We start from the raw sequence: 20,337 nt of genomic DNA on the forward strand, positions 1-20,337 counted from the left end.
TTCAGCCTTTCCAAGCTCCCTTGATCGTCTCCACCACTGACTGTGCTATGGTGTCCCACATCTGCTCCTCTTCCGCTGCAGGCTGCAGACATCCCCCCTGCTTCCCCGTCTTGCTCTCCCCTCAGCATCTCACTGCTTTTACTGACCTCTCTCCATCGTCCTTGCCTGTTCCTGAAACACAACGCCTTGGGCTGATCGCGACTCCCTCTGGGTGATCTGTTGCAGCACAGCACTGCCCTTGCAGTGGCATTTCTTCCTCCTGGTGTGCAGTCTCAACCTCCCAAGCTGACGTTTGTTGCATTATTTCTTTCTCCTGCTGTTTCCCACAAAAGAGAAGATCCATCATCTCACAACCATCCCTGCAACCAGTTTCAGGCTATTCCAATACTGCCCAGAGCCTCCCTGCCACTGGGCCAGAGAAGCCCAGGTCCCTCAGCCTCTCCACAAAGCACACGTGCACTGGGCCCTCAAGCCCATCGTGGCAGACCTCCTCTGGACACTCTCCAGGTCCTCTCCACTTCTCCAAAATGGGGAGCCGCACACTGGGACACAGCTGTGTGTGTTGGGCCACACCAGTGCTGAGTCAAAAGGGTATCACGGAATCACGGAATCATGGAATCTTCAGAGTTGGAAGGGACCTCTAGAGATCATCTATTCCAACTCCCCTGCTAGAGCAGGGTTGCCTAAAGCACATCCCTCAGGGCTGCATCCAGGCGGGTCTTGAAAATCTCCAGAGAAGGGGACTCCACAACCTCCCTGGGCAGCCTGTTCCAGTGCTCTGTCACCCTCACTGTAAAGAAGTTTTTCCGTGTATTTGAACGGAACTTCCTATGTTCTAGCTTGTGCCCATTGCCCCTTGTCCTGTCGCTGGGAACCATTGAAAAGAGCCTGGCTCCGTCCTCCTTAAACCCACCCTTTAGATACTTGTAAACATTAATCAGGTCCCCCCTCAACCTTCTCTTCTCCAGGCTAAAGAGTCCCAGCTCTTTCAGCCTTTCCTCATAAGGGAGGTGCTCCAGTCCCACAATCATCTTGGTTGCCCTACGCTGGACTCGCTCCAGTAGTTCCCTGTCCCTCTTGAACTGGGGAGCCCAAAACTGGACACAGTACTCCAGTTGTGGCCTCACCAGTGCAGAGTAGAGGGGGAGAATGACCTCCCTCGACCTACTGGCCACAGTCTTCCCTATGCAGCCCAGGATGCCATTGGCCTTCTTGGCGACAAGGGCACACTGCTGGCTCATGGATAATTTGCTGTCTACCAGGACCCCCAGGTCCTTCTCCTCAGAGCTGCTTCCCAGCATGTCCGCCCCTAACCTATACTGGTGTTTGGCATTCTTCCTTCCCAGGTGCAGGACCCTACACTTGCTTTTGTTGAACTCTCATTAGGTTCTTCTCTGCCCGGCTCTCCAGCCTGTCCAGGTCACGCTGGATGGCAGCACGGCCCTCTGGAGTGTCGGCCACCCCTCCCAGCTTGGTATCATCAGCAAACTTGCTGAGGATACACTCTGTCCCCTCATCTAGGTCATTAATGAATATATTGAACAAAACTGGTCCAAGTATTGACCCCTGAGGGACACCACTCGTTACAGGCCTCCAACTGGACTCTGTGCCGCTGATCACAACCCTCTGGGTTCTGTCACTCAGCCAGCTCTCGATCCACCTCACTGTCACCTCGTCTAGCCCATACTTCCTCAGCTTCCTAATGAGGATGTTATGGGAGACAGTGTCAAAAGCCTTGCTAAGGTCAAGGTAGATGACACCTACGGCTCTCCCCTCATCCAGCCAACCCATTATAACATCATAGAAAGCTATCAGATTGGTCAGGCATGATTTGCCCTTGGTAAATCCATGCTGACCACTTCCAATAACTTCCTGTTCCTCTATGTGTTTGGAGACGACATCCAGAATGAGTCGCTCCATTACCTTCCCAGGGACAGAGGTGAGACTAACCGGCCTGTAGTTCCCTGGGTCCTCCTTCTTGCCTTTTTTGAAGATTGGAGTGATGTCAGTCTTCCTCCAGTCCTCAGGCACCTCTCCTGTTCCCCATGACTTTTCAAAGACGATGGAGAGCGGTCTAGCGATAACATCTGCCAGCTCTCTCAGCACTCGCGGGTGCATCCCGTCAGGGCCCATGGATTTATGAGTGTCCAGCTTGGCCAAGTGGTCTCTGACCCGGTCCTCCTCAACTAAGGGAAAATCTTCCTCTCTCCCGACCTTCCCCCTTGCCTCCAGGGTATGGGATGCGTGAGGGACGGCTTTATCAGTGAAGACCGAAGAAAAGAAGGCATTCAGTAACTCTGCCTTCTCTGTTTCATGGTCACTCTGCCCAAGACGACCTCCAACCTTTACATCCCCCACAAGACCTTCTCTGTTAACAAACAGTAGGTCCAGTAGGGCACTTCCCCTAGTAGGTTCCTTCACCAGCTGTGTTAGGAAGTTGTCTTCCACACACTCCAGGAACCTCCGGGACTGTTCCCTCTCTGCTGTGTAGTATTCCCAGCGGACATCCGGGAAGTTGAAATCCCCCACAAGAACAAGGGTGACTCAAGTTGCCTGGGGGGCACACACTCCTCCTCCTGCAGCCCCGTAGACAGCCAGCCTTGTCCACAGTGAGCGTGCACCACTGGCTCATGAGGTGTCCCTCAGGGTGCCCAGTCCCGTCTCCGCAGGGTCACTGCTCAGCACATCAGGTCCCAGCCTGTCCTGCTGCCTTGGGGTTATTCTTCCCCGGGATGCAGGACTGGACACTTCTCCTTGGAATACCTCAAGACATTTCTGTTGGCCAATTCCCAGCGTCTCTCCAGCTGCCCCTGGACTCAAGCTCCATTTGGTCATCCATTGGATCGAGTGCACCCTGAGTAAGTTTGCAGATGACACCAAGTCGATTGGGAGTGTCAACCTGCTTGAGGGTAGGAATGCATTGCAGAGGGATCTGGAGAGTCTGGATCGATGGACCAAGGCCAGTGGTCTGAGGTTCAACAAGGCCAAGTGCCGGGTCCTGCACTTGGGTCACACCAACCCCATGCAGCATTACAAGCCTGGGGAGGAGTGGCTGGAGAGCTGCCCTGCAGGAAAGGACCTGGGGGTGTTGGTCGACTGCCGGCTGAATATGAGCCAGCAGTGTGCCCAGGTGGCCAAGAAGGCCAACAGCATCCTGGCCTGTATCAGGAACAGTGTGGTGAGCAGGAGTAGGGAAGTGATCGTCCCCCTGTACTCGGCACTGGTGAGGCCCCACCTTGAGTACTGCGTCCTGTTTTGGGCCCCTCACCACAAAAAAGGTAATGAGGCGCTGGAGTGGGTCCAGGGAAGGGCAACGGAGCTGGTGAGGGATCTGGAGAATAAACTTTATGTGGAGTGGCTGAGAGAGCTGGGATTGTTAAACCTGGAGAAAAGTAGGCTGAGGGGAGACCTTCTCACTCTCTAAAACTCCCAGAAAGGAGGTTGTAAGGATGTGGGGTCGGTCTCTTCTCCCAAGTAAGAGGCAATAGGACAAAAGGAAACGGCCTCAAGTTGTGCCGGGGAGGTTTAGGCAGGATATTAGGAAAAATTTTTACGCTGAAGGGGTTACCTAGCATTGGAACAGACTGCCCAGGAAGTGGTTGAGGCACCATCCATGGCGGTATTTAAAAGATGGGAAGATACAGTGCTTCGAGCTATGGTTTAGTGATGGCTTTTCTCAGAGGTAGGTTGATGGTTGGAGTAGGTGATCTGAAAGGTCCCTTCCAACGAAGACAATGCTATGATTCTATTCAACTTCCATTCCCTTTTCCAGTCTTTTTGCACTCTCAAGTTCTTCTCTTGGATCATCCTCATCTCCTCCCATACAAACAGCCAACTCTTTTTCACCGTTTCCTTGTTGGCCCTTCCCTTGGTGTTTCTGAGATGGATACAGTGGCACTTTCCACCTTCCTCATGACGTCCATGACACTAGTAACCCCTTTTCTTACCTCTGCTGTCCTACAGCTACTCAAGTTGTCTTGTTAGAGGAACCACGACTCAGCATGAGCCATCTGCACATGCAATTTAAATGCTGGCGTGCTGGAGCTTCAGTGCACAGGGACCTTGAGACACCTGAGGACGTGGCCAACAGAAACCTCCTCAAGTTTTTCAAGGAGAAGGGGCAAAGTGGGAGAGGACCAGGTGAGGAGTGAGTCTGAGGAGAGGGGCCTGGGCATTTTGAGGGATGCCATATGAGCCTCTGGTAAAGGCTCAGCACCATTAAGGCCAGCTGCATATGGGGTGGTGTTAGAAGGACCGTGGCCACCCAGACATGGGGATTTATCGTCCCCCTCGACTCGGCACTGGTGTGGCCACATCTGCTCTCCTAGTATCCCAGAATGGTTTGGGTTTGAAGGGACCTTTAAAGATCATCTAGTCCTATGCCTGTTTTTAGGGACATCTGTGACTCGATCAGGATGCTCAAAGCCCTGCCCTACCTGACCCCAAACACCGCCAAGGATGGGGAATCCACAACTTCTCTGGGCAACCTTTTCCAGTGTCTCACCACCCTCACTGTGAAATATTTCTTCCCTATGTCCAATCTAAATCTACCGTCTTTCAGCGTAAAGCCATTGCCCCTTGTCCTGTCATTACTGGCCCTGGTAAAATCTCTCTCTCTCTCTCTTATAAACCTCCCTCATAGATGAAGAGGCCACAAGAAGGTCTCCTTGCAGCTTTTTTGTTTCCAGGCTCAACAACGTCAACTCTCTCAGCTGTTCTTCCTAGGAGACGTCTTCCAGCCCTCCAATGATTTTTGGTGATCCATGTCTTGACCCGCTCTAACAGCTTTATCCATGAGGCATGTGGTGAGGGTTTCAGCTTTGGCGTTCGTGTTCATGGAAGGATTACAGATGAGAGCTGCAGGTGAGGGATTAGGGTTAGGGTCCAGGCAAAGGCTTAGGGGGAGCTGCGTCCTGCCGAGTCTGAGGGGCAAGAGTGTGGAAGGCACTCAGCGTGTCTGGGCCCTCGTGGTGAGCAGAGGGAAAGCTCATGTGGTGATGACCAAAAGCATCCCCGTTTCAATGAGCTGGGGGTTAGCACTGCGCCCCTTGGCTTGACCGGGCACATCCAGGGGGCTACAGCACACAGGATGTCTCTGCCTCCTTTCTTTGTCACCCTGCAATCACTGCCTCTGGCTTTCGGCTCTAATCAGCCCCCAGGAGGCACGCTTCCATTGCCTGAAGCAGCTTCATCACCCACAGCCCTCAGCAGACCCTGCTGAACCTCCAAGGCTCTTTATTCCTGCCAGGGCCCTCCACACTCCGTGACCTTCCCCTGGGAGCTTGTTAACGTGAAGGAACTGTAATGAGTTTATTCTTGCATCTCAATTGGCCACAGGGTTGCAAGGGGACTTTGAGGGGAGACTGTCTCCAAGGAGGAGTTTTGCTAGAGTTTGCTGGAGAAGAAAAGTTTTGTTTAACAAGCACATAATGTAACATGGGCAGGGACATCGCTAGAGTTATGAGCTGGTGACAAGGTTCTGGGATGGAAATTTGGCCAAGAATAAGGCAAAGTTTACTTAATCTGCCACACTGTCTCTTTAGCCAACTCACTAATTGTACGTATATTTATAATTTCCTATCAGTGTCTCCAACATATATCTTTTATGGTGATGGCTTGAGGAAGGTGGACCTTATTGGAGGCTTGGACTTGGCATATAGTGGAGGAATGCATTGGGTTTCTTTAATTAATTTGTCTCTTTTTTTTCCTTCTGGTTGTTCAAATTTAATAAGAATCCCTTGTCTATTTACAGCCAAGTCTGTGGGGGAAACAGGCAGGAATTGGTGCAAAGGAGCTGTTAACATTCAGCTGCAGACTCAGCGCACAAGTCTGATGTAGGCAAAGAATGCAAGTCCCAGGCAGCCCCAAGAGAAATGGTGGGGAGGAGGAGGTGGGGGGGCAAGTTGTCCATATAGTGGGGGACTTTGAGGAGATGGCAGTTGGTTCCTTTCCGGTCTTCCTTAGGAGACCCTCTGGTTCAGTATCAGTTGGAGAAAGCTGCAAGCATTTCTTCTGGAAGAATAAAGAGACTAATAAAAAGCCCTTTCAAAATGAAAAATTTCCTTTTTATTAAGTTCTTCTTGAAACCTTCCACTTTAAGTAGACTCCTGAGACCTCTCCAATGAGCTGTACCAGGTTAGAAGCCCTGAAGAAAATCATGGAAGAGCTGTGGCTCATTAGGGCTTTCTGCTTTTTAACGAGCCCCATGGGGCATTTGCTGCTGAGCCCAGGAATGCCAGATACTGAGAGGAGCTGGAACAACCTGTGCAGGAATTCAAGTCAGAAGCAAACGCCAAAGTGTCTTTGAGCATTAATTGTCCCCACTGAGGGCCATTACAGACCAAGCCTCCCCATGGATTTGTTGGAGCAGGAAAGTGGAGGCTGTGATTACAGGGAGGCAAAGGCACTGTGCAGGTGGAGCTGGTGCTGAGTAAAGCCTTGATGTATTTTATCCCGCCAAGCGGCCAGCCCTGTCCCTCACACTGGCTCAGGGCTCCTCCTGGGGCAGTGAGGTGTGGGGTGTGCAATGCCGAGTGAAGGACAACGGCACCACACCTCCCGGCCTCCCTGGGGGGTGCGAGGAAGCAGTGAGGCCCCGCTTCCATGAGATTAAGGTGTCTCCTTTCAGGCCTCGGTAGCAAAGACAACCGCCACAGCCAAGGGGACAAAGACCTGCAGGCTGTGGACACCCAACCTGTTTCCTCCCCTTGCTCCCACTGGGGCATCTCCTCGCCTTTACTCACACCTCTTCTTCCTCCCTGCCTGTTCCTTGGAACACCCAGCGTTGCGCTGATCCAGGCTCCCTCTGGGTGACCTCAGCACTCACAGCACTGTCCTTCATGGGACATTTCTTTCTCCTCATGTCCAGTCTTCTTGGGAATGTTGATTTGGGATCCTGCCCAACTTTGATGTGGCAGCAATATAAAATTTATTAACACAGGGTTTACTTGTATGATGTTAACAACATTAATCACCTGGTAATTATCAAAATGATTTAACAAAATTTGCTATAATCAACACAGCGTCTTATTGACAGATTCAAACATGGCAAGGTTCGCCTGAGACATACAAGAGTTTATATAGTTTAAAGGGGAGTTATACGTAAGAAAGGGACCCTTGACCAAGGCCTGTAGTGACAGGACAAGAGACAACAGTTCTAAACTGAAAAAGAGTAGATTTAGCATAGGCCTGAGGAAGAAATTTTTTATGAAAAGGGTTGTGAGACGATGGAACAGGTTTTCCAGAGATGTTGTGGGTGCCCCAGGACATCGAGGATATCAGGCTATCAAAGCGTGCATGAGGATATGAGGATATGAAGATATCAAAGTGTAGATTTTCCAAGGATATCAAAGTATAGGTTTTGCGAGGATTTCAAAAGTAGATTTCATGAGGCTTTCGAAGGTTGGATTTCAGAGTAGATTTCGCAAGGATTTCAGAGCTCATCTGCTGACAAATGCAGACGAAGGAAAAGAGTGAGTCATTCACTACTATTGGATTTCTCGAGGTGACCAAGATCATTTGGTACCAGGAATTTACTACTTTTTGCAAAAAGAGAAACATCTTAATTCTATAGGTTAACCTCTGTATCTCTTTGTGTGTGCACGATCCGATTTAAAAAGCTCTCTTGTAAGCCTTGTGTTTGTGTGTGTCTGTGTGTGTGATTTGATTTTGGAAGCGCATTAGAATGATGATGCTTTTGGTCATCGGCAGCTGAGTTTTCCCCTGGTCATCACGAGGGCAGAAACACGCGAAGTGGCTACACACCCTTCCCCTCTGACCCAGCACTGCCCAGCTCACACTGAGACTTTGCTGGACCCTAACCCTAATCCCTCACCTGCAGCTCTCATCTGTAGCCCTTCCCCGAACACCAATGCCAAAGCTGAAACCCTCACCACATGCCTCACGCCTAAACCCAAAGCCAACTCCCTAATCCTGTCCCTCAACCTCCTTTCGTCTTCAACCCCTCCCCTAAGTCTTACTCGTGTTTCCCAGGATGTAGGAGGAGGGCAGGGATTGTGAAGTTCTGGAGGGAAAGGCCAGGGAGATGATGAGATGTTAGGGGCAGGCAAGAGGAGGATGAAGGCAAAGGTGCCCTTGCTGGCGAGTAGATTGTGGTGTCATTAATGCTGGAGGAAGCTGCATGTGAGGAGCAGCGTGGTGAAGTGCTCGAGATGCCTGAGAGTTTCATCAAAGAGAGAAGGGAGCATGGGATAGGTGAAGGGAGAAGCGTGTGGGAGGGACAGCACTTGGCGAGGTTCCTGCTCTTGAAATGCCTTAACTCTGGCCTAACCCTAAGCCTCTAGCCCTAACCCAACCCCCTAACCCACAAAGCTGAGCAGGACTCAGATCAATTACAAGAAGCCCTAAGAAGAATCATCCTGAGCCTCACCATGACCCCTAGCCCTAAAAGGGGAGCTCTTACCAGCTCTGACCAGAGTTTTTGGTTCGCATGGAAGAGAACTGGTAACAGAAACCCCTAACCCAAAAGCCCTAGCGGCCTCCCTCGGAAACCCTAACCTTCCCTTGTCCTCCAAACCTCACTCTAAGCTGTTTTTCCCCCAGAGGCAGAGTGAATGCAGAGGTTGTGTGGTCCTGGAATGGTCGCATGACTTTGGAAGACGAAATGTGAGATGACGTGTATCAGATCAGCTTGTGGGTGACAAGGTGGGTGATGGTGGGGAAGCTACTCTTATGTCAGCTGTGCCTCAGAACCTCACAGGTGAGTAAGAGGCAGGTGTCTGTGAAGGTGCCTGAAGTCAATTCTGCCTCAGAACCTCACAGGTGAGTAAGAGGCAGGTGTCTGTGAAGGTGCCTGAAGTCAATTCTGTCTGAGAACCTCACAGGCCAGAAACAGGAAAATGGCTTGGCTGCTGATCGTGAAGTCACAACCTGTCTCTGCCAGTGAAAGGGAAGAAAGGTCCCATGGCTGGGTCAAGCACTGGGATAAGCCTGGTCTCAGCCATGGTCACCAGGCAGGCCAGCCAGGACAGCAGGGCATGGACACAAAAGGACTTTCTTTGGGTATTTTGGCATTCTAACAATGCTGGAAATGTGCATGGAGACCCCTCCAGTGGTAGTGGTGGGAAGGGATTCCCCTGTCATGGGGAATCTTTGGCCAGATTATCTCCAGCACCTCCAGTTTGTCTTCATGGAGTCAGAGCTTGGGCTTTCTCCTCCTCTTGTTCTCTTGGACTTTGCTGGGAAACCCTCTCAGTATTGCTGCAGTCTCCACAGAGTGCCCTTCTTGGAGAGTGAACAGCCAAGCCTGAACTGGGGGCCATCTAGAGCCCTAATGCCCACCTGGGAGAAGGAGTTAACATTAAGGGGGACAAATGATTCACCACGAACCACAATAAGGTCACCTGCCCAGTGGATGAAGGGAAGGTGGTGGATGTAGTTTTGCTGGATTTTAGTAAAGCTTTTGATAGCGTCCCTCAAAGTCTCCTTCTGGACAAGTTGCCCAACTTGGAGATGAGCAGGTAGAGGGTGCGGTGGGTGAAGAACTGCCTGAACGGTAGGGCTCGACCCGTGCGTAGAGTTGCAGAGTAAGAAATCAAGGGCTGCGTGAGCCTCACAGGAGGGCAGGAGATGCTCTCATCTGGAAGGGCCATTTGTGCTATTGGCGATAGAGCCACGCAAGGCTGCCTTGGTCAGACACACTCATCCATTGTTCGTGTCACGTTAAACTGTGCAAACGTAGACATCTGCAGTGCAGTGACAGTACACAGGCTCTCTAACCTTCCCATGAACCTCCAGCCTGAGCTTTCTCCCTGCACCCCCTTTGGAGGTGAACCTGAGCACAGAGCATGAGCCATTGGAGTTTGACCACTCAAGACCGTCTCCACCTTGGAGCTAATACGGGGCACAGCCAAGGTGGAGGCCCAGGGAGGAGGTGTTGCGGAGCAGCCTTTTCTGTTGCTGCAAACTAAAGCTAATCACAGACTGAATTTACTTATTTCCTGCTCCCTCCTTGATTTTTTTCTTTTTTTTTTCCCTCTCACAAGCTTAGCAGTTTTCTTTTGAGCTGCCCAGTCTCATTTCTCAATTTCTCTAGTTTTGAAAGTCATGTTCTGGAAGTTGCTCAGGGCGTGCTGGTGACGCAAACGTCCGTTATTCTAATAGTCTTTCTAACGTTGTTAATGATGCGGTGGGTGTCTGGGGAGGAGCACAGGTAGCACTAGCATTGCTGTCGTCTCTCCTGGGCTTGTTCACTAACTGACTTATACCCAGGTAGGAACATGAGTCAGGGAGAAGTGTCCTGAGAACCCCACGCAGGTGGTTTCCAGGGAAATGACAGAGAGGAAAAGAGGTCACCACCGTCTCCTGCGGCACCATGGAGTGAGCAGCGTGTTCCTGCATTGTGGCTTCTGCCAATGGTAAATCCCTTTCGGCATGCTCTGAAGTGCTGAGGCACCGTGGCGGCACAGCCACTGCCAAAAGCGGCTGCAGGCATTGGGGTGGCTTGGCTGGGCTCAGAGGAGCAGGTTTTGTTCGGCTTGGAGAAATGCCGCTGGTGAGACAGTCACTGTGCGAAGAGTCCTCCAGCAGTTTCCCACGCCCAAAGTCAGTCCAGCCCATGCACTAGGTGTGATCTCATGAAGCACCGAGTTATCTGGGCGTTAGAAAGAATATGCTGTAGGTTTGGGGCCGGGGGGTGGCGGAGTGTGTTCATACAAGGAGAAAATGCTGCTTATGGGCAACCTGCCTATAAATGGTTTCTTTCACTTAAAAATTTGTGTATGATAAATGCAAGTATCTGACGGTATTTCAGGAAATAAAAAACTTTCATTTTTCTACACGTGTTTGCATGCAGAAATGGGGAGATTAGGAAAGAAATCATGGTCACTTTTCCCTCACATAAACCCTAATTTTATCTTGGAGATTTTGAATGGCAGCTCTAGGAGAACTCACTAGGCAGGAGCAGTAAGAAAAAAAGAAAAAGTAATAGTGATCACGCTCTTAAGACTGCATGTCTCTGGGAATTCAAGCGTCCTCTTGAACAAGACATTTGTGTTGGTTTTTTTTCACTTGGCTAATGTGAATGCTTTTATGACATGTGTTCTAAACCGCTATTCTCGTTATTCATATGTCAGAGTTTAAGATGACAAACAGAGCTGCTTGTTAATGGCTCACGTTCTTCACATGTGATCCGTGAGAAGTCCGTGTGCTCTGGGAAATGCAAAAGGGAAGGCTCAGTCTCCCAGCCGACGCGAGCATCGCTCTGCTCTGCAAGGGCTTACAGGGACTGGGGAACGTTTCTGCGCTGGGAACGGAGCCATGGAGCCCTCAGTAAGCTGCCATGAATCCATGCGACAGAGCAGCAGGGTCAGGAACAGGAACCGGAACCAGGCAGAGCTTGTCCAGAAGTTATAAAAGCCCGACCTTTTCAGGAAAACTAGATATCTCGGGAGATCACCCACTGGTCTCCATTCCTCTATCTTTCATCACCTTCATTTTTTGAATGCTTTGAAAGCTCTTTGAGGTAGTGTTGTGATTGCTTGCATAACGCCTCCTTTTAGCACCCTGAACGCTCGTGATATATGCACAAATAGCACCTTTTCTGCCTTGTTGAAATGCCCCATGGGTGCATCAATGTACCTGATTCATTGACAGGTAGCAGTTTGTTTTCTTTCTTATAGACTTCACCTGTCAGCCATGTAAAAATGAATAATTTGGATCTAAGGCATGTCCCCCTGCTCTCTGTGTGTGTCGACAGAGCTTCGGGAGGTGGGGTCTTATCTCCGAGAAGAGCTGAGGGAACCCTCTCTCACTAAAATCTAAGAGTGAAAGCTGGTGTTGCCCTTCCCTTCCCTTCCCTTCCCTTCCCTTCCCTTCCCTTCCCTTCCCTTCCCTTCCCTTCCCTTCCCTTCCCTTCCCTTCCCTTCCATCATCCTAGCAGAAAAAATATTTTTTTCTGGTCCATACATCATTTGGACTGAAGAGATCTGTTCTGTTTTCTCCTGAGAAGCCTTTGCTCAATGAGCAACTGGTGTTCCGCTCCCATACAGCCATGCAGATCTCGTTTGGGCTTTCCTAATTACTGCAGTCACACTTGTGCTGGTGTCTGTAGTCTTTCACTGTGCTTGAGGGGTGCGTGATGGTGCGTGGGCCACTGCCGTTGTCCAGTGAGCGTGTTGTTTGGGTTGCTCTGTAGACAGAAAATGTCCCAAAGAAAAGGCTTGGAGAACCACACAGCAGGACCTGGCTTTCTTCTTCTGGGATTCTCTGACCACGCCAACCTGCAAGGCTTGCGCTTCACAGTCTTCCTGGTCATCTACCTCATGGTCCTCACAGGGAATGGCCTCATGCCAAAAATGCTGCGGGCTTTCCTGACGGGAGACGGCAGCATTTCCTTCCTTGGCTGTGCTGCCCAGCTGTATTTCCTGGTTTTGCTGGGCAGCACCGAAAGCCTTCTCCTGGCCGCCGTATCCTACGACCGCTGTGTAGCTACCTGTGACCCCCTGCACTATGGCCTCATCCTGAATGGGAGGCTCTGTGTCAGACTGGTGGTGGGCTCATGGGTGGCTGTCATCCCAGTACAAGTAGGGCAGACTTACCAGCTGTTCACTTTGCCCGGCTGTGCATCCCATAGCCTTCATCACTTCTTCTGTGATGTCCCCCCTCTGTTGGAACTGGCCTGTGCAGACACTTTCTGGAACCAAGTGATGCTGCACACCATCATCCTGCTCTTTGCAGTCCTTCCCTTTTCCTTGATGGTCGTTTCTTACACTCAAATTGTCAGGGCAATGCTGAAAATGCCTTCAGTTCTGGGCAGATGCAAAGCCTTTTCCACCTGCTCCTCACACCTGGGGGTGGTGACTGTCTTCTATGGCTCCGTCATGGTTGTGTACTTTAAACGACGGTCAAGAGACTCTGCAGACACTGACAAATACCTTGCCCTGTTTTACACGATTGTGACCCCCATGCGCAACCCCGTCATCTATAGCCTGAGGAATAAGGAAGTGACAATTGCCCTGAAGAGGCTCCTATGGAGAAAGTGATAGAGCAGAGTATGTGAAAGGAGCCCAAATAGTACCAAAAGTCCCAACAAGGTATTTGGTTGTGTGAACACAGGTGTCCCATAGTAGCTTAGACAAAACCCGTCTCCTGCCTGGCTATAATCCTGCTCAGGAGGGGGACAGGTCTCCCGGGGCATTCCTGTTATCTCTGATAGCTCCACCTAGGTATCTTCATACTCCAGAGCAGCTTCAGCTCCCCTGGAGAGCTGACTGCAAACAGCTTGTTCACGCTGTGTCTGCCCAAGCTGCCAGTACCTTTAAAGGAAAACAGTCGAATCAGTCAAGAGGGATTAGAGGGTGACTCATCCAGTGAGAAGAAGACGACTAACCTCAGGCTGGGAAATCATTTGCTGGACCCCATTGACTATCCAGAGTGTCCATGGATGGCATCAGCTTAGGAGAATTGAAGGATCTGAAAGTCATCTTCCCCTCCTATCATACTTTGCATTGAGCTGTACAATGCTTGACAAACTCAACATGAATAGATCAAAAGCAAAACCAAACCCGAAATCACTAGGAGATTTTCATGACACAAATAGGCAAAGCTGTGAGTAACAGAGCCTGAAATCGACGTGCAGCCTGCTTTGAGCAAGAGGTTATGCTGGAGACTTCCCATGATCCGTTGCCATCTGAATGGTTTTATGAGTCTACACAGCATTTCTTCGAAACTGACTTTGCTGATAAGATGGAGAAACAAGACTGAGACTGATTGACTGAGCTTTTGGAATGTCTGCCTTAGAATGAGATGGGTTCTCCCTGTGTCTCTCCAGTGGTGGCAAAGTGGGCTGAGATCATCACGTGCACATGGAAACCAGTGACGAGTGGCGTTCCTCAGGGGTCAGTACCGGGACCGGTGCTGTTTAACATCTTTGTTGGTGACATGGACAGTGGGATTGAGTGCACCCTCAGAAAGTTTGCCGACGACGCCAAGCTGTGTGGCACAGTCAACACGCTGGAGGGAAGGGATGCCATCCAGAGGGACCTTGACAGGCTTGAGAGGTGGGCCTGTGTGAACCTCATAAAGTTCAGCCAGGCCATGTGCAATGTCCTGCACCTGGGTCATGGCAATCCCAGGCACAAATCCAGGTTGAGTGGAGAATGGCTTGAGAGCTGCCCTGAGGAGAAGGTGGTGCTGGTGGGCGAGAAGCTCAACATGAGCAGGCAAAGTGCACTTGCAGCCCAGAAAGCCAACCGCATCCTGGGCTGCATCAAAAGAAGCGTGGCCAGCAGATGGAGGGAGGTGATTCTGCCCCTCTACTCTGCACTGGTGAGACCCCACCTGCAGTACTGTGTCGAGCTCTGGAGTCCTCAGCACAAGAACAACATGGACCTGTTGGAAGGGGTCCAGCGGAGGGCCACAAAGATGATCAGAGAGCTGGAGCCCCTCTGCTCTGAGGACAGGCTGAGAGAGTTGGGGTTGTTCAGCCTGGAGAAGGGAAGGCTCCGCGGAGACCTTACAGCGGCCTTCCAGTCCCTAAAGGGTGCCTACCGGAAGGATGGGGAGGGACTCTTTATCAGGGAGTGTGATGACAGGGCACGGGGTAATGGCCTCAAATTGAAAGAGGGTAGATTTAGAATGGATATCAGGAAACAATTCTTTACTGTGAGGGTGGTGAGGCGCTGGAACAGGTTGCCCAGAGAAATTGTCAATGCCCCATCCCTGGAGGTGTTCAAGGCCAGGCTGGGTGAGGCTTTGAGCAACGCGGTCTAGTGCGAGGTGTCCCTGCCCAGGGCAGGGGGGTTGGAACTGGGTGATCTTTAAGGTCCCTTCCAACTCAAACCATCCTGTGGTTCTGTGTGATTCTGTAAAGACATTAAAGTGATCTGTCCCCAGATACCAAGCACTGAGGAACAAGCATCAGGGTGACCATCTGCACACAACCATTAACAGCTGACCAAATGGAGCTTGAGGCCAGGGGCAGTTGGAGAAATGCTGGGATTTGGCCAACAGAAATGTCTTGAAGTTTTGCAAGGAGAAGTGTCCAGTCCTGCAGCCCAGAAAAGAATAACCCCAATGCAGCAGGACAGGCTGGGACCTGATGTGATGAGCAGGGACCCTACGGAGACGGGGCTGGGCAGCCTGAGGGACGCCTCATGAGCCAGTGGTGCACGCTCACTGTGGACAAGGCCGGCTGTCTACGGGGCTGCAGGAGGAGGAGCGTGTGCCCCCCAGGCAATTTGAGTCACCTTCCCCTTTAACTCAGCACTGCTGTGGCCCAACACACACAGCTGTGTCCCAGTGTGCGGCTCCCCATTTTGGAGAAGTGGAGAGGACCTGGAGAGTGTCCAGAGGAGGTCTGCCACGATGGGCTTGAGGACCCAGTGCACGTGTGCTTTGTGGAGGGGCTGAGGGACCTGGGCTTCTCTGGCCCAGTGGCAGGGAGGCTCTGGGCAGCATTGGAAGAGCCTGAAGCTGGTTGCAGGGTTATTTCAGAGACGATGGAGCTTTTCTTTGGAAGGAAACAGCAGGAGAAAGAAATAATGTAACAAAGATCAGTTTGGGAGGTTGAGACTGGACACCAGGAGAAAGAAATGCCACTGCAAGGGCAGTGCTGTGCTGCAACAGATCACCCAGAGGGAGTCGGGATCAGCCCAAGGCGTTGTGTTTCAGGAACAGCCAATGACGACGGAGAGAGGTCAGTAAAAGCAGTGAGATGCCGAGAGGAGAGCAAGACGGGGAAGCAGGGGGGATGTCTGCAGCCTGCAGGGGAAGAGGAGCAGATGTGGGACACCATAGCACAGCCTGTGGTGGAAGCGATCAAGGGAGATGGCAAGGCTGAAAGCCCCCAACAGTGCTTATGTCTTTCTCCTCTTGGCTATGGCTGTTGTCTGTGCCACCAAGGCTACCAGAAGACACCTTATCCTTACAGCACTAGGGCCTTAGCGCCTCCTCTTCCCCACCCGGGAGCCGTCATTCTGTGTTTCTGCCCTTGGCGTTGCACGTCCTCCCATCACAATGCCCCAGGAAGACCCTGAGCTGTGGTTGTGGGGCAGGATCTCCCTTCCCAGGGGCTGGAGGCCAGGGCCTGGCCCTTTGCCTTCCTCTCACACATTCAGGATTAGCCAGCATCAGACACCTATCCATTGCCTTTGCCTACCTGCCCTCACTGCCTCCAGTTTTCCCTCAAACGAGCCCCCAGGAGCCTTTGGCAGTAATGGCCCTCAGTGGGACCCATTAACGCTCCAAGAAACTTTGCAGTTTGCATCTGACGTTGACTTCTGGAGAGGTTTCATCAGCATCCCCTGTGTCTGAGCTTCATGGGCTCAGCACCAAAACCACCAGAGAGGTCAATAAAATGCCTTGAGCTGGTCCTCTGCCACTAAACTGGTCCAGGCTCCTGGGATGGAGGAAAGCCATGGCAAGGAGCTCCTCTACCAAGCGTGAGAGGAGACGAGCAGGTGGAGAGAGGTTAAAGGCAGCTGGGAGTGGGAGGACACTGAGAGCTCACAGAGAGAGAAATCTTCACAGCCCTTGACACGGTAAGTCTCTGGGTGCAGGGCAATGCCGCTGCAGTTCCTGCAGGGATCTCCTAAAGCTCTCATAGCCCAAAACCTATGGGATCTCTCTCCTGGGTAGAGCAGGAGGACATGCTCAAGATCAGAGATTCTCTGCTGCTCCATCAGAGGCAGTGGACATTTCACAGGGACTTTTCCAGAAGCACCTCAAGACAAGCGCTACCTGGGAGTTGTCCTGGTTTCAGCTGGGAGAGAGTTCATTTTCTTCCTAGAAGCTGCTGTGGTTTGGATTTAGATTAATGATGATGAGACATTTTGGTTGAGTTGTTGCTATGTAGTGTGTATGTTAAGTCAAGGACTTGTTCAGTTTCCCGTAGAAAGTGAGAGGGAGCACAGGCAGGACAAGCTGGGCCTAGGAATATTCCATACCACAGACGTCATGCTCAGTATAGAAATGGGGGTTGGCCGGGCGGCAGGAATCCGTGTTCACTGCTCGGGATGGGCATCGGGTGGTAAGCAATTGTACTGCATCACTCCTGGTTTCCTATATTCTTTTACAATGATTGTCATTTTCTTTCCCGTTACTGGTCTATCAAACTGTCTGTACCTCAACCCATGAGATTTTTATTCCTTCTTCTCCCTCTTCTCCCTGTTCCTCTGCAGGGGGCCAGGGGGGAGTGAGTCAAAAGCTGCCTGGTCCTTCGCCCCCGACAAGGCTGAGGAGTGAGCTGGCTCTGCTCATGTCACTGCGGCTTTAGGACAACCAGGAGCTTCCTTGAGGTTTTCCTGCAGGAATATGCTGAGCAGCTCCTCTGCGTTACAAGTGGATTACAGATGAGGTAACTAGTGAATGTCAGACGCTGTAACCCCTTTCCCAAATCCCCGCTGCTGTGGAGCAGGGATGACTCCTTGGGAGCCCACAAGCAGAGCTCTGCTCCTCACGGCACACTTGGCCAGCAACAATGAGAGCTCCAACAAGGGCAATGCAGAAAGCTCCCGGAAGGAAGGACACAGGCAAAGAGTGTTTTCGGGGCTTGGGTTTGGAAGGGCAGGCAATGGGAAGAGATTTGCTCAGAGCTGTCCTGACTTGTGAGTGTGCTTTCCTCCTTTGGCAGTACCTCGGGAACAAAGGGATCCGATGTCCAACGGCAGCTCCATCACCCACTTCCTCCTGCTGGCATTCGCAGACACGCGGGAGCTGCAGCTCTTGCACTTCTGGCTCTTCCTGGCCATCTACCTGGCTGCCCTCCTGGGCAATGGCCTCATCATCACTGCCGTAGCCTGTGACCACCGCCTCCACACCCCCATGTACTTCTTCCTCCTCAACCTCGCCCTCCTTGACCTGGGCTGCATCTCCACCACTCTCCCCAAAGCCATGGCCAATTCCCTCTGGAACACCAGGGCCATCTCCTACTTGGGATGTGTTGCACAGGTCTTCCTGTTTGTCACCTTCATCTCAGCAGAGTTTTATCTTCTCACCATCATGGCCTATGACCGCTACGCTGCCATCTGCAAACCCCTGCACTATGGGTCCCTCCTGGGCAGCAGAGCTTGTGTCCACATGGCAGCAGCTGCCTGGGGCAGTGGCTTTCTCACTGCTCTCCTGCACACGGCCAATACGTTTTCAATACCCCTCTGCCAAGGCAATGCCCTAGACCAGTTCTTCTGTGAAATCCCCCAGATCCTCAAGCTCTCCTGCTCAGACGCAGACTACCTCAGGGAAGGCAGGCTTCTTGTGTTTGCTGCTTTTTTTTCTTTTGCCTGTTTTGTTTTCATTGTGGTGTCCTATGTGCAGATCTTCAGGGCTGTGCTGAGGATCCCCTCAGAGCAGGGACGACACAAAGCCTTTTCCACGTGCCTCCCTCACCTGGCCGTGGTCTCTCTGTTTCTCAGCACTGCCACATTGGCCTACCTGAAGCCCTCCTCCATCTCCTCCCCAGTACTAGACCTAGTGATGTCCATTCTGTACTCGGTGGTGCCTCCGGCAGTGAACCCCCTCATCTATAGCATGAGGAACCAGGAGCTCAGGGATGCCCTGAGGAAACTATTGCAATATACTGCAATATTCACAGAAAACAGCAGGACAACCTTCTGTTCATAACCTTTTTACAGTCTTCCTTTCTTTCTCTTTCTTTCTTTCTTTCTCTCTTTCTTTCTTTCTTTTCTTTCTTTTCTTTCTTTCTTTCTTTTTTTTCCTTTTTTTTCCTTCCTATATTCCTTGCTTTCTTTATCTCTTCCTCTCTTTCTCTCTTTCACTGTTTCTCTTTTTTCTCTCTTCCTCTTATTTTAGGCTTGTTGTAATATTATTCCTAATCTCGCTTTTTGAGCATTTCAGTGTTCTTTCTTCCCAATGACCTGATGTACATGAGAAGCCAGACTCCCTCTATACTTGAAACAAAATAAAGGCAGCAGCAGAAAATCAAGCAGCGAATGAATGCTTTATTTTGCTTTGCTTACACACGCAGCTTTTGCTTTATCTGGGCTGAGCTGGGAAGCGCTCGGGAGAGGAAAACACCAGTGCAGAGCTCAGCTGTGTGAGTGTGAAGGCTGGGTGCACACAGCAGTGTTCTCACACAGCCAGGCCTTCTGGAGAGACAGGAAGGACCAGCAGAGCAGGACCTGCTCTGTGCCACGGTCCATGGACACCCCGGGGAACCTGCCCCAGGGTAATTGTCACCAACCAGCCCCTCACAGCTGCAGCAACAGCCACTCACCTCAGCTCAGAGAGCTGCTCTGTCCCTCCATGGAGGGACACAAAATGACTGCATCAGAAGTTTGTTCTTGCTTTACAGACTCTGGAATGCACATGTCATGTGGGTGATGAGATGAATTTGAGGGAGCACAAGTGCCAGCAGCTACTGCTAGGAGTGTCCTGTTGTGGGAAACTCAGTCTCTTGAGATCACTTCAGGTTTTGAGTAACACCCCCTGGGTAACCACCACTGCCATGTGCTTCCTTGTATGTGGGTCATAGAGACATCGAATCACAGAATCACAGCATGGTTTGGGTTGCAAAGAACCTTTAAAGGTCATCTAGTCCAATCCCCTCTCCACACACAGGGACATCTTTCACTAGATCAGGCTTCTCAAAGCATTGTCCAACCCGACTTTAAACACTTCCAATGATGGGCCATCGACAGCTTTTCTGGGCAACCTGTTCCCTTCTCTCACCACCATTATCGCAATATATTTCTCCCTTATCTCCAATCTAAACCCGCCTTCTCTCCCTTTAAAACCCTTGGCCCTCGTCCTGTCACTGCAGGCCTTGGTACAAAGTCTCTCCTCGACTGTCCTACAAGCCTCCTTTTTATATTGGATTCCTGCAATAAGGTCTCCCTGGAGCCTTCTCTTCTCTGTGCTAAACAACCCCAACTCTCTCAGCTTTTCTCCATGAGAGGTGTTCCAGCTTTCAGAGCATTTTTGTGGCCCTACTCTACACGCACGCTAACAGGTCTATATTGGTCTTGTGCTTGGCACCCCGGAGCTGGACACTGTTCTCCAGCTGGGGTCTCACCACAGCAGCGTAGAGGAGGACAATCCCCTCCCTCCACCTGCTGGCCACTCTTCTCTTCATGCAGCCCAGGATGCGCTTGGCTTTCTGGTCCTGCACTTGGGCCACAACAACCCCATGCATCGCTACAGGCTTGGGGAAGTGTGGCTGGAGAGCTGCCTGGCAGAAAAGGACCTGGGGGTTGTAATTGACAAGCGGCTGAACATGAGCCAGCAGTGTGCCCAGGTGGCCAAGGGGGCCAATGGCATCCTGGCTTGTATTAGAAATAGTGTGACCAGCAGAAGGAGGGAGGTGATTGTCCCCCTGTACTCAGCACTGGGGAGGCCACCCCTTGAGTATTGTGTCCAGTTCTG

At 51.3% G+C, this 20,337-nt stretch overlaps 2 protein-coding genes across 2 annotated transcripts; both read left to right on the forward strand.

Moving 5' to 3' along the window:
- Positions 1–12,161: 12,161 nt before the first annotated feature.
- LOC128918729 (olfactory receptor 10AG1-like) lies at positions 12,162–13,001 on the forward strand. The gene has a single exon (XM_054223283.1). The coding sequence runs from the start codon at positions 12,162–12,164 to the stop codon at positions 12,999–13,001; it is 840 nt and encodes a 279-aa protein (XP_054079258.1).
- Positions 13,002–17,772: 4,771 nt separating this feature from the next.
- Positions 17,773–18,576, forward strand: LOC128918730 (olfactory receptor 14J1-like; the record flags this gene model as incomplete). Its single annotated transcript, XM_054223284.1, has 1 exon — positions 17,773–18,576. A coding segment is annotated over one exon (804 nt), but the record flags the coding sequence as incomplete, so codon positions are not given.
- Positions 18,577–20,337: the final 1,761 nt, after the last annotated feature.

This window comes from Rissa tridactyla, chromosome 17, assembly GCF_028500815.1.
Source record: "Rissa tridactyla isolate bRisTri1 chromosome 17, bRisTri1.patW.cur.20221130, whole genome shotgun sequence".
NCBI classification, from domain to species: domain Eukaryota; kingdom Metazoa; phylum Chordata; class Aves; order Charadriiformes; family Laridae; genus Rissa; species Rissa tridactyla.

What these genes read in the sequence shown, in the direction of transcription:
- LOC128918729 (XM_054223283.1), top strand. Translation starts at nt 12,162, where the DNA reads ATGTCCCAAAGAAAAGGCTTGGAGAACCACACAGCAGGACCTGGCTTT.